This window comes from Pleuronectes platessa, chromosome 2 (assembly GCF_947347685.1).
Source record: "Pleuronectes platessa chromosome 2, fPlePla1.1, whole genome shotgun sequence".
Classification (NCBI taxonomy): domain Eukaryota; kingdom Metazoa; phylum Chordata; class Actinopteri; order Pleuronectiformes; family Pleuronectidae; genus Pleuronectes; species Pleuronectes platessa.
The window spans coordinates 10,423,313-10,437,037 of record NC_070627.1 but is presented as its reverse complement, the minus strand read 5'-3'; the positions used below and the strand labels follow the sequence as shown (position 1 = coordinate 10,437,037).

General features: G+C 41.0%; 2 protein-coding genes across 2 annotated transcripts in view; both read right to left on the bottom strand.

Annotated features, from left to right (window-relative positions):
• iars1 (isoleucyl-tRNA synthetase 1) overlaps nt 1-13,725 on the bottom strand; it is a 43,930-nt gene that overhangs the window by 20,713 nt on the left and 9,492 nt on the right. The window contains exons 11-17 of the mRNA XM_053438028.1: nt 13,134-13,256; nt 8,785-8,876; nt 7,545-7,643; nt 4,414-4,540; nt 2,122-2,195; nt 743-937; nt 346-432 (exon numbers count right to left, since the gene is read on the bottom strand). Of these exons, the coding sequence (XP_053294003.1) occupies nt 346-432; nt 743-937; nt 2,122-2,195; nt 4,414-4,540; nt 7,545-7,643; nt 8,785-8,876; nt 13,134-13,256 (797 nt within the window). The remainder of the gene's footprint in view (nt 1-345; nt 433-742; nt 938-2,121; nt 2,196-4,413; nt 4,541-7,544; nt 7,644-8,784; nt 8,877-13,133; nt 13,257-13,725) is intronic.
• LOC128454603 (desmin) lies at nt 10,351-13,110 on the bottom strand. Its single transcript, XM_053438039.1, has one exon. The coding sequence runs from the start codon at nt 12,293-12,295 to the stop codon at nt 11,159-11,161; it is 1,137 nt and encodes a 378-aa protein (XP_053294014.1). The 5' UTR covers nt 12,296-13,110; the 3' UTR covers nt 10,351-11,158.

Genomic DNA, 13,725 nt, shown 5'->3' with positions numbered 1-13,725 from the left:
ATGACAAAATGTCTGGAGAAAAAGAAAGGCTGGAATATCATGTTTATCCGTTGTTATTATTATTATTATCAGGTGCTCTACTAATTTCTTCATTACCATTAACACAGTAGATTATTATGAGGCCAAGCCACATACAAATCCAACTGCTCTAATTCCTCGTTATGACACCAAATCTATAGCTGAAAATTGTGCCAAACAAAGACCCATTGTCTCGGGTTTAAGTGATTGAATTGTGTAACATTATAAATAAAAGTATGTATCTGCAATATAATGTCTACAGTAGAAACCAATGGGCTTGAAGCTGTGAGTCTCTTTTAAATTTGTTAAGAAGTCAATTTGACTGACCTGGCAAGTACCAAACCATTAACAATGACGTTCTTGAAGGGTGGTTTGCCAAACAGGGCTGTGGAGAGCACCAACAGGGTGTAGAACCTGCAGAAGGGAACAAAAGACGGTATACAAGGTCAATGTAACACACCTGACCGGATTTTAGAATTCAAACAATGTTCCAATTAGATTTCTTAATTTGTTTATTGAAACATTTGCATTTTACATCTGCTATGAACCCTTTACATTGAATAGTTTCTTGGAAAGAAATGTCAAACGGATCTCCTGCTCTCATCAATTCCCTCAATGACCTCAGCAGGGAAGTGTGCCTCTGCCCCTCCTCATCTGTCACCCTCTTTCAATCTATCCCTCCATTAGTTCTCTCCATTCAACAACCTATTCATCCACAGCTTACCATCCCCTCGTCTGGTCAATGCCTTCGGCGATGAAATCAGCAGGGAAAGTGTCCTCAAACTCCTTCCTGTTTTCGAAGGGGTAGTGGACCTGGGCGTACGGCATGCTGCCGCTCTCAAACCAGCAGTCAAACACCTCTGTGACCCTCCGCAGCGTGCCCTTACCGCAGCGTGACGGGATGGTCAGACTGTCGATGCTGGGCAGAGAAAGAGTGAATACAAGGAAGGAAAGAAAGAGAAAGGGAGAGCAATTGTTGAGACAGATGGAGGCAATAAAAATTTGACAAGTACTGTTTTATTTCAGGTTTTATGAGCGCCATAGGGAACTGTTTACATATTTGTACACTATATAGATCCATGGGTCTATAGGCTGTTCTGGCTGCAGTCCAGAGCAATGATTTTATAATCTTTCACCACTGGGAACAAGCTTGAAGAACAGCGGTGCTCATGTTGTGCTGAAGCACTGTACAATAAGGTCGGTTATTGCTTTGGGTCATACTTTTCAGAAACGGGGATATGGATTAATTTACTCTAAATACAGACTTGCTTGGATTCAGCCTGTGGACAAAGTCGTTGTTTTCTACAGAGAAGTTACCTAGGCTGAAGAAAACCGATAAACCATGTTTCTATAGTAGTTAAGGCTTGTCAGTCTAGTTGAAATACCCTATTCTGAGACAAACACAAACAACAAGAGATCCGATAAATATATGTAAGCAGACAGTTGATTAAGCACATTTACTTCCTTCTCCCCTCCAGTAACAACCTGCTTCACAAAATAGAGTTGTAGGTAGTCAGGCCTATAAACTGTTGTAATCTATTAGGGACTAAAGCTGCTCCATTAATGTACTGTACTGCTCTTAAACGCTCCGCTCCTGTGTGTACTTGGTAACAGGAGAGTGTTAAACAGGAGTTTTACAAAAAGAAGGGCACCTCTGAGGACATTTTATGGAGTTTAAGAGGTGACTTTTTGCAGTTTAGCAAATTTAAGATTTCTGTAAAAAATTCACTTTTCGAAAATGCAATGCAGGCAGAGCTATTATCTTCAGTAGCTGGCCACTTCGCATATTTTAATCTGGGCTGATTACAGTCTATCCATTTAGCTGTTAGTGAAAATGAAAGGCAATTAGCTGATGACGAGCAAGAGAGGAAAGTGATCTGTGTTCAACAACACTTTAGGTCACATTAGACGGACACTGTGGATTTAAGACTTTGTAGACTGACAGAAAAGGCACAGAAACTACATCACAATCCTCATATCACATATCCACCCCTGTACACACACAGATCCTGAGAGCACTGCCCTGTTACGGTAGACAGAAATATGACTGAGTACATGTTTAGGTGGTTGGCTGATAATCTCCGCGGCTGATAAGTGTCTCACCTCTCCCGATGCAGATCAGTAACTTTGACTCCAGTCAGTTCCTCCAGTTCGGCCATGGACCCCACACACACCACCTGATGAATAACACGCACACACAAACACACATCACAAATTCAGTAATCACAGTGACAACATCCTAAATGAGAAAATAACCTCACACTAAAAGTGCAAAAACAATATGTAGATTAATCAATAAGCCTGCTGACAGGAATTTGTGTATTTAAGCAGACATATATTCCCGAACATTCTCTATTTGCACTTTTTATAATGTGAGAATTTATTTTGTTGTCTCTATGTTTCTTTACTGTAAATTGAATATTTTTGCTTTTTGGACACAGAACAAAAGTCTAGTTCAGTTCAGTTAACTGTAAAATGAGCATGTAGGACATGCAAATTTGTATAATTCCGTGCTGGAACGTTTTAAAATGCTCTGGACAAATTACATTTAGGAATTAATCACTCCTTTTTCCACAGATCCTTCCATTCAAGCCTGCAAAGGAATATTATTGCTAAATCTCATAATCCTGATTAATTTGCCTACATGTTTTACTAGATTATTGTAAAGTAGGCCTACTTCTACAAACTTCCTGAATAACTTTACCTGAGAAATTGCGGTTAAGTGTGTTATCTGGTCTCCTCAGAGAATTAACCTGTATGCTCTGCTCTAGTTTTAACATAGCAGCAGGTAACATGGCCCAGATTCAGCCTGACACAACACCACCAGACATAAAAGAAGACAAGGGTAAAAGAAACTCGAGAAGACAGGGACGGAGAGATAGAGAGAGAGAACAAAAAGGAGAGATACTGAGAGACAGCAATCATACTGACACATGGAGACAAACGCACACAGACACACACGCACTTGAGGGTTAAGCTTTAGGTGTGTGATTTGCCGCTGTGTGAGGGATTCAGTCAGGGAACGTTCTGGAAACGGTCACAATGCTATTTCCAGCAAACAGGTCGCTTGCTGTCCCTCTTTCAGCCAAGACGCTCAGACAACCTAATTCTGACATCTCTATACAGTTCAGTCTATTTCACAATGTCAGCTGGGTTTGGTATCAAACAAGCTGCTGTCAGACAACTTCAGATAATCTCCTGAAATCATCAAGAGGGCCTGTAAATCGCAGAGTCAGTTGCTATTTTCTCCAGAGTTTTTTCTGCAAACCCCAAAGTAAAATGTGAGAATACAGCAGATTTACCACGAGCGAGTGGGCGTGTTGATGACTTTTCTAACCCGAGCAAATCTAACAAAAAACAATAAGAATAACAAAAACAAGCTATTTCTGCAGCAGAATTGATAGGTTATATCCAGCATCCTGCATGCTCTACCAAGATGCAACCCTCATCTGAATGTCCTGGACATGTTCCTGTTACTGTGAACATGTCTGACTAAGAGAATTGTTTGCAGTGCTCTTTAAATGTGAAAAGGCAAACTCCAGAAAATGCTGGGACCTAATTTCACACCTGAAAACAGGACACATATATTTTAAGTCTCTTCTACACTGCCTCTTTAATACATTTTCCTCCCCCTGCATTAATCTCTAATTTTATCCCCTTCTCTTCCTTCTTCCCCCCGTACTCACTTTCTTCACTAGCTAAATTATTCTGACTCCTCCTCCTCCACCACCCTGAATTTTCTGTGTCCTCTCTCCGCCTTCACCACCCATTGCTGTCTGTCTCAAAGACCTTTGAAGTCGCCTTAACTGTCATGAAGAGAAACCAACCAATTTTGGTTCGTGTTTATTTGCTGTATACAATAATGAATCATTCATGCGTTAAGTTTATGGACGCACTCGGTAATGTCGCCTGAGGGGACCTGACTCCGATTGCGGTGCGGAGTCACGCAACACTCGTGACACCATGGTCACCTCGCTCAACCACGCCAGATTCTCTCCTACACAAGCCTCCACAAACGCAAAAAGGGCCCAGATATGCAAAGTTATGCAGGTGTCAAAAAGAGGTCAGGGAGAAAAATACATTTCACCTTGTCAGTTTATAAGGAGATGGATTTTTGCTCCTTCGCAGCAGACACATATTCCTTTGGAGAGACATTTTCTCCCTTACTCATTTCTATGGTAAACAAAAGTCGGAGTGACGGAGAGTTTAACTTTTCAATTATGCCATCTCATGCTTAGCTCAGATTAATTTGTGAGTGCTGCCAGCGCTGTGATTAGCTCCCTTAGAAAAGAATAACTGTCTTGGTATTTGGTTCTGACAGGCAAATTATGTGATCTCTGAAGAGTACAAAGACACATTAGTAGCGTTTAAGTGCCTGTTCTGTGTTTTCCTGACCTCCTCATAGTCATCGCTGACCCACATGGGGATGGGTGTGCCCCAGTAACGATTTCTTGAAATGGCCCAGTCGCGTGCGTCTCTCAGCCAGTTCCCAAAACGCTTCTCACCCACAAACTCTGGAACCCTGAGGAGACAGAGACAACATTGCATTATAAAACATGATGACAACAACAGGAACAATGAGAAGAAGGATTCCTCCTGCAATGACACAATAGGTATATTGATGTCAGAATATTCACATTTATAATCACCACACTCAATCTGATACACTGAAGAACAAGGGAAAACATAATAGACTTTTGTAAATCCAATTCGTTCTTGTCAAGACCTGCGGATATCATGATTAATTTAGTTTGCAATGCATTTTCCACATCAACAGCAAGCATGATTATAATGTCCAAGATTATTCCTTTATTGGCTTATTTTCCTCCTCTTCATTTTTAGCCCTAAAAATAATTCTTCTCTTTATGCAGCTTGACTGCAAAGGTTAACACTCCCTTCAAGGCACCATCCTTCTCTGTACCCCTTTCTTGCTCTTGCCTTCTATTTTTCCAGAACCGATTTCTTGTTTTAATTCACCATCTCACTATCTCTTCCTCTTTTTTCCCCTTCTCCCCATCTCTTGCAGTGCCTGGCCATGTTGCTCAGAAGAATGGAGGAGGAGGGGCGGAATAAATCGTTGTCAGGATCCACGCGCTAAGCAACAAGTTCATCAATTCCCATTTGTAGGAGGCATTTCTATTTAGGACCCTAATATATCAATTTAATGATTTTTTTTTTCTTTTGCTGCTGCTGCTCTGCACCAGCACCACCCGACCACTCCTCCACCCCTCACCCTCCCTTTTTTTCTCTCTCTCCCTCGTTCAGGCTAAATGTAGAATTTAAAGTGTTCCGTCTTACGCTGAAGACGCACGGAAGAGTCATTTACCACAGTGAGGCTTCTCTTATATGTCAGATAGACAGAAGTTGTGGTCAGGAAGGAGAAGGGATGGAAGGGTGCTTGATGGGGGGGAGGGGGGAAGTAAGGAAGATAAGAAAATGAGAGCATAGGAAAGGATGAAAAAGGGAAAATGTTTAAGGAAAAGGTGCATTTTTTTTTGCAATTGGCCATTCTCTAAAATCCACCCCTTTGCAGTGATTGTCCAATCAAAGTCATGGCAGGAGTGTCGAGCTTGGACTGTGTTGAAAAGGTTATCGCTGAGCTTAAGTCGACGCAATGGTTGGTGGATTTTTCTTAACCCGCTCCAAATCCAAACATAAAAAAAGGTTAAGAGTAAGGAATCTATTCATATGCAAGGAATAGACCGTTTGAAGGGGCTAGAAAGAGTAACTCAGTGAAGTGTTCTGAGTGAACATTCAACTGGATTTAAAAAGTGATGGAAACAAGCAACAGTGCAACCTGAGTCATTTTCAGACCAGTTAATTAACTCTGCATTTTCTTCTCTCTTATGGTCGAGAAACTATGTGCTGAACTCACACAACCGTGGCCGACCTTCCCGCTTCTTAAGTCTCAAAAGAGACCAGCTTCCCTTTCATTAATCCAGTCATTAATTTATTCAGACAGAGCTACAGACATCTGGAGAAATCAGTCTGAACTCTCTCAGTGGATACTCCGGCCGAGTGTACCCACTACACCAACTGAGTAAAAAGAGATAAAATGAATAAATCACTGAGAGTAGGATAACTAGCACTTTGCTTACTGAAGGGGCTCTTATAAGTCTCTCATCAGTTAAAATGGACTTCGTACAGAGGTAGTGATCTCTGCAAGGATTATACTTTTATGAAGATGCTGATGAGTTGGCAACTGGCCGAAAGACAGAATTTTCCTGGGAGTAGAACTCAAGAGTGAAAGTGGGATCTCATCAAAAACACAAAAATAATCTTTTGAATCTAAGCCTAATAAAAAAGCGGTTTAGGAGCATCACAGGTGGACAATGTGTCTATAGCAGCTACATTTTACAGAACATAACAAGCAACTGACAGTGATTCTTTGGACACATATAAAGAAAGGATTTGGTCTTTCTAATTATCTTCTATGAAAGCACTTTGTGAGGAAATGGATGACCTTCTGTGAGAGTTACGCGTTTCACTTAGACACAACCACAGGAAGAGACTCCAGATGTCCTCGCTACCACTAACGGTTCAGGCAAACAGGAATAAATCTGAGAGTGGAAACTGGAATGTTTCTGCATCCCAAACATTAAACTGTGGTGTCCATACCAAGAGACTTCATACACGCCATCCTAGTTCTTAATTATTCCCCAAGGGACAAACATACATATATGGACCTGTTTGTCCTAAAAAATAGACTAAATTCCCACCGTATTAAGTGCCCTTTGCTAAAGCTGAAATTCAACTGGATGGTCATTGTATTTTAATGATGCGGTTACATTTTCGACAAATGACATTTTAACCACAGTTTTTCTTGAAGAATAATAAAACCTTGAGGTAGCTTCTAGTGCAGGACTGCTGTAATGGACTGCATTAATTTGAGCTAGATGCACTGAACAAACAGGCATCTGAGTGTAAATTACAGCTCCCCCTAGATCAGGAATTTAGCCTTTAAAGTAGTGTGTGCGTTCGTGTCGCTTTCCATGTACATGTGTGTCGGTGCGTCTTCACCTTCCTAGCGGCTAGTCATTCATCTCAGGTTGACAGTCCCATTACCAGAGGCAGCTACTGTGGCTCAGAAAAAGAGCACAGGGAACACCAGGGGTAATACCACTTAGCAAAGCCATCATGCTGACGCTTACTTTCCCTCTGCTCTGCCATTACAATTAGCATCATGCTAAAGTTTTCTATAAAACACCAGTCCTGTGTGCATTATTATAATGCCAGGCTTAATGAGAAATGAAGGGAATTCACTGCAACAAATCTTATTTTAAATCTAATCCTGCCATTTAAAATGATTATACCCAGTGTCGGAGGCCCAGCAGACACAGGACCATGACTGAGACAAACAACTTGATGTAGTAGCACAGAGTCGAGACTGTAATTGTTTTGGGACTGTGACTTCTGTCTGTCTTCGCTGATATTTTACACCACTTGTTTACCAAGTAGCTCATGCCTCCCACTTCACTGTCACATAGTACCAAGCTGGTTACCACAGCTTTCACACAACAGCTTACCAGTAACATTTTCCATTGTTTTCGAGGAGTTTGTCCACCATGTGCTCCACTCGGACGAACCAGCTGGGGACGGCTTTGTAGATCAGGGGGGTGTCAGACCTGAAAGTACATGAACACATTTGATAACAATATAAGGATGCAACACAAAGATTTCAACTGACAAAAAAATTATAATCTCATGATTGCAGATATTCCATCCATGTCATGTTATGTGTCTTGCTTCTGATTCCAGAATGTCAGCATATCTAAAGTAATTTACAGGAGTGACAATATGTTGGTAGCATAACAAGGGGTCATCTTAATGCAACAGGATCTCAGTATAAAATTATTAACATATGTTTATGTTAAACTCAATGAATTTAAAGAATTCCAGCATGAGACTTCAGCATAACAACACGTGACAAGTGAAGTGAAGGTGTCTGAATAATTTCTGGTTGCACTATAGGTCTGCTAGTGGCTTAGGGAGCATATCTCTGCATATTTACTGAGGTTAATTAATCCTTCTCAGGTCAGCCTGCAGCTGCTCAAAGAGAGAGGCAGAGAATTAGTCGACTGAAAAGTACATTAGTGTCAGTGCTGGTCTGCTTGTCCCTGGTTGTTACCATGTGGTAAAGTGGGACCTTAAAAGGTTTAAATTGGCTGCTAAATCTAAAAAACAAGAAAAATACACTGACATTTATGTAAATGTCAGTGATAGTAAGTTGACCTTTGTAAGACCATGTGTGGAAAACTGAATCTCAGTGGGGTGGCAGGAATAGATGGATATGAAAAAAACTAAATCAGACAGCGTACAGTATGTATGGGCAAATGTCTACACTCCATATTTTTTAAATGTTGGTTACAACTTGATTCTCAGCGACTTGACCGATTAAAATAAATATAATTAACTGTTATCTCGATGATTTGGTGAGGAAAATACATTGGTATCTGAATTATATAAAAAAATAAGACGGCAAGGAAGTTAAAATGGAAATATTTGCTTATATCTTCATGACAAGAAAGCTTCCTAAATTGTTCCAGAAAGGATAAGAGGGAAGACACACGTGTCTGATGAAGATTTTTTGTTTGTTTTTTTGGTTACTTTGCCATTACATTGACCTTGTGATCACCTCTAACCCTCATCCCAAGCAGATGAAGATATTCTGACAGAGGCTGTTTGTCAGAGTGAGTTGGAAGGAACAATTGGAAAAATTACACAGGTATTATCAACTTTACAGTTTAGATTCTATGCTTGTCTCACCTCCAGCAGAAGGGGTAACTATGTTTAAAATTGCTGGCATTGACGAGACGGCCGTTCTCCTTCAGCCACTTGATGATGTTCTTGTCAGCATCCTAGCAACAAAAAAAACACCAGAAGATTTAATATTTTTTGCAAAATGCAGCTTCTAAGAGTAACTGAATGACTTTGTGTTTCTCTGTCCATTGTGCTAACAGTTCGAACCGCGTCTCACCTACATACTTTCTCAGTAATGGGTGAGGGTCGGTTAGTTTCTAAAATGTGCCACGTTGCACCAGTAGCCATGTTATGTCACAGACACCCATGAGTTCATCTGTTCATCACTGAAGCTAGGTGAGCTCTTAAAATGCTGTGCATCAGCAGACAACATTTAGAGTAGCTGCTGCGTTGGTCTTTAAAAACATTAAAATGTTCGTATTCATGTATTTAATGTATACCTGAAATAACCTGATAAAAGGTGAATGAAGACAAATCTAAACAAAAAGCCAAATTATAAATCTCACTCATACATTTGCAGCTTTGGTTTAGTTGTGTGTTATATCTGATCTTAAAGCTAAATCAAAGCACATCTTTTGCATATGTACTTCTTTTTCAGCTTCTTAATTTCGTGTTTTTTTGTCCTCTCTTTTTGGAGAAAAATGTAAACATCACATGGTAAACAATCAACATTTATCCTTCTATACATCTGAAAGCCTCTGAACAAACAATGGCTATGCTCCGTTCAAGAAATGTCAAGGTCACGCTCTGCTTCTACAGCTATGATAAATATCTCTATGCTTTTTATGGCTAACAATCTAAAATGCAATCAGTCCACGGACTTATCACACGCTCTTTCATCTCCCTCTAGCCAAGCCCACAATGCCATTCAAAGAAGCTCACAGATAGGACTTTCCTGCCTAGATGCTTGGCAAACTGTTGGTTATGATGCTATGTAGAGAAGTGTTCAACTTTTTCCGGCTGGAACAAATGTTCTTCTGCCCCGAGCCAAGCTCATTAAAACATGAAAGAACACTCATTGAAACTTAACCTGCAACCCACTGACAGCATTACCTTATTTCACCATCTGGAAATAAGGGCTACTTGATATGTCACCAAATTACTCACATGTATTTATGAAATTTTTTGAATCCTTTTGTCATGGAGAATAATTATCAGCAGAGCTACTGTTTCCAAAACATTAAATTCACTCATATTTAGTCATTTGTACTAGCCCAGCTGCATTATCAAATCCAGCTTGCATGAAATCATAAATATAAAATAAATATAAAACTAATGCTGGATTCATGCAGCTATTTTTATTTCTTAGTGGCAAATTCACTTATTCCATTTTTTTTTTTCAAACTGCTTTTATGTTTTTGCAGTTTGACATGAGTGTAAAAACATTAGAGACATATATGGAGAACAGGTGGAGAATGTAAGTAATCTCAGAAAGAGACAAGTAATGGAAAAGATAAAGAAAGTCACACAGGAATAAACAAAAACACTGCATTATTTTGTATGCACTCACTTCAATCTTTATTAGGAACCAGTTGGTCAACATTAGTGTAAATTATCAATAGTTGTGTCTTTTCAAAACATTTAAGATTATCTGGGGGGACCAGTCAGAATCTGCAGCCATTTGTCCTGCTTTGTTCGAGCGGAGATTGTGACACATCAAGGCAAAACAGAAGTTTCTCATTGTGAGGATGGTGAGATCTTTGATCAGAAAAAGCATTGATGGCAAAAAGTGAAAAACTTCCACAAAGGGTGGAGAGAAAACAGTGTTGTGCGTGGGCAGGAGTAGGAGCAGGAGTAAAGAAAAAGGTAGAATAAAGGAGAGGTGCCCAAAAAACTTGAGTGAGAGGCAATGAATGAAGGGTAAAATTGCGGTACCAAGGAAAGGAGTGCAAGCAAACAACGTGTAGATGCTTAAAAACAATGGGGCCAGGGGGTGGCAAAGTAACGAATGGGGTCAAGGAGGCCTGGGTACTAAACCTCAACACATTTCTGGTATCGAGAGAAATGTGGTTGTGACACCAGAATATCCAGAGATGTTAATCAAATTCCTGCTGAGATTAATAATCTTATCTTTTCTTTTATATTTTCTCTTTTATCCAATAGACTATATTGAAATATGTAAAGACATGATTTCCTGGTATTAGCTTTATTTGTCCTGACTTGTAAGATAAGTACCATTTTAGTATCAATTCTGAAACTTAGATGTCAGCAGTGGTAGTGTTTTAGATAATACCCAGCCATCCTCATCAGGACAGTGTAACAGGGACAAAATGGCTAAAACAGGGAAGAATTTAGAGTCTTTAACTAGACTGTGAGAATCTCTTCACTCCGCGATGCTCTGCTGCTGCTTCAGAGCTCCTGCTCCTCTTACCCTGGACATTCAGACTTCTTTGGCAATCCCAAGCCTCTGCTCCTCGCCTTCCAGCAGCTTCCTGTATGTGGCGATCTCTGCATCCAGCTTGAGCTTAATGTGCAGCAGTTCTTGATAATCTTGGAGATACTTGGTCATCTCTAGCTTGGTTTCGCAGAGCTGGGCCTCCAATTGAGCGATGATAGCCTCTAGGCCCTCCGACTTATCAAGGTGGGCCATCTCCATATCCTCAAGCTGCTGCTCCAGTGCAGCGTTGCGAGCCCTCAGCCCATCGATCTGGTTCTGCAGGTCTGTCACCTGGTTGTGGAAAGTGGAGATCTCTTCTTTCATGGTCTTCATCTTGTCCTCGTGTTTGCCAGCGTGCTCCTTTAGGGTGTCAAACTTGGACTTGTACCATTTCTCAGCCTCCTGGACATTGCGAGCAGCGACGGACTCGATCTCTGCCCGCATGTTGCGCAGGTAGGCAGCCAGGTCAGGACGTTCGCCGTCGAGTTCAGCAGTGATCTTTGAGTCCTCTATTTGCTTCATGAGGTCAGCCACCTCTTCATCGTGCAGCTTCTTGAGAAACTCTATCTCAGCCACCAGTTGTTCAATGCGCCTCTCCAGGTCAGCCTTCTGCAGTGTTGCGTTGTCAACATCCTGGCGGAACTCTCTAAGAATCATTTCTGCCTCTTCTTTAAGTGTCAGCTCCTCCTCCAGCTTTAGTTTCCACACTTCAACCTCTTCTTCAATGTAGCCTCTCTCAATATCAGCTGCTCCCTTCTCATTAGTCAGGGTCTCAATCAGCTCCCGCACCTCTTTAAACTTGAGCTCATATTCTTCTCCGATCCCTGTGGGGCCTCCCTTGTAGCGGCTCTGCAGGGACGCCAGCTCAGCGTGGAGAGCAGCATTTCTCTGCTCAAGTGCCTGGACCTTTTCGATGTATCCTGCAAACTTGAAATTGAGCTCCTGCATCTCCTCTTTCTCATTGGCATGCTGCTGGTGTATCTCCGTACCCAACTCAATGGCAGTGCTGCGATTTCCGGAGCGTCCACGACTGTCGTAAGAGGATCCACGGCATCGGGATGGGGACGGGCTCTGAACCCGTACTCTGCTGCCAGAGCCGCTCACTTGCAGGCTCTTCTGGGAGTACGATGAGGCTCTCATGTTTGTAAATATTGTTTTCCTTTTCCAGTTTACAGAAGAACAACTGCTCTCTCGGCTTCTCTTTGCGTAGCCCACGACGCGACTGTTGCTCCCTCAGATCATCTCTGAGTTTTATGCGGCAATTAGGAATGTCTCAGACAGACTTGAAATTCATGCTTGGTTTTAACATACTTCAAAAGTGGATTATGACAGACTTTAGATGAACTGTGGCAGCATACTCTTTATTAGCTAACGCTGTACTGTTAGCAGGCAGGCGGGTTGAGTCCACTCCCTGGCCTTTGTACCAGGATGTGAAATAGTGATCAGATCATGTATGGCTGCTATATTTCACTCACTATCCACTTAGAAGGGTAATACATTTGGGTGTGACAGGCACCCGGTGCACCAGTAAACAGTGACAATATGCTTTGGAAGCAAGTTTTTCTGCAGTGTTGTGAGTGCTCTGAAGTGGATTCCCTGAACTCCCTCAGTATCACCAAGTCAAGCAGCAAAGGAATTATATTGGATTACATTCGGAAAAACATAATAAATATTTAGAAGTTTGTCATTTGAGTTATTCCATAACATAATTCTAAAAAGCAGAAAGAAAGGGCACATTTCCGTGCAGAAGGAAAGACTCATTTAAAAAAGATTGATGTATCCAGATATAAACAGTGGAAATGGGGAGGAATCGGAGAGCGAGTACCTAGAATGCGTAAAAATTAAATGCTGAATTACACCAGCTACCAATACTGCTTAGGAATTCATCCTGTATATCGTGCAAGTGCTTCCTAGCAGGAGCAAAATGCCTGAAATGTCTAACTCCCTAATCTACATGCATGTCTTGTGTGTCACTCACTTTGACATACTGTCCCGCAAAGTCAGTGACCTCTGACGTGAAGCAGCCCGAGGCATCCACAGGGCAGATAGGAGCCTGGTCCCTCTGGATGATCTTGTATTCAGTGCACACCCTGTAATCATCCTACAGAGACAATAACACATCATTAAGATACAGTTTGATGAACGTGAAAGGATTTCTTTAGATAATTAACTACAAACTGGATTGCAAAAAGTTATGTACAGTGGATGAATGGCATTCTTAAGAATTAATTATCTAATTGAGCTTTTTTTAAATTCCATTACATTGATACTACTGGTAAATCTCAACCTAATATCATTTATTTAAATAACATTCTCCAAATGATGACATTATATAAGGAGGATAAGAAAATATTAAACATCATAGATATTTAAACACACTGAACTCCTTGTTGAGCTGGACATTTTTTGCAGTGTTGAAACAACTACCACCACTGGTATGTGACAGCTCTGCATGAAAGATCCAAGTACTGTCCAGCTGCAAATGTATTTTGTATCCAAACACCCTGTCAAAGATTTAAGATGGATCGCTCACGGGGTTGTTTCATGTCTATTCTTAACAATCTGTAGTT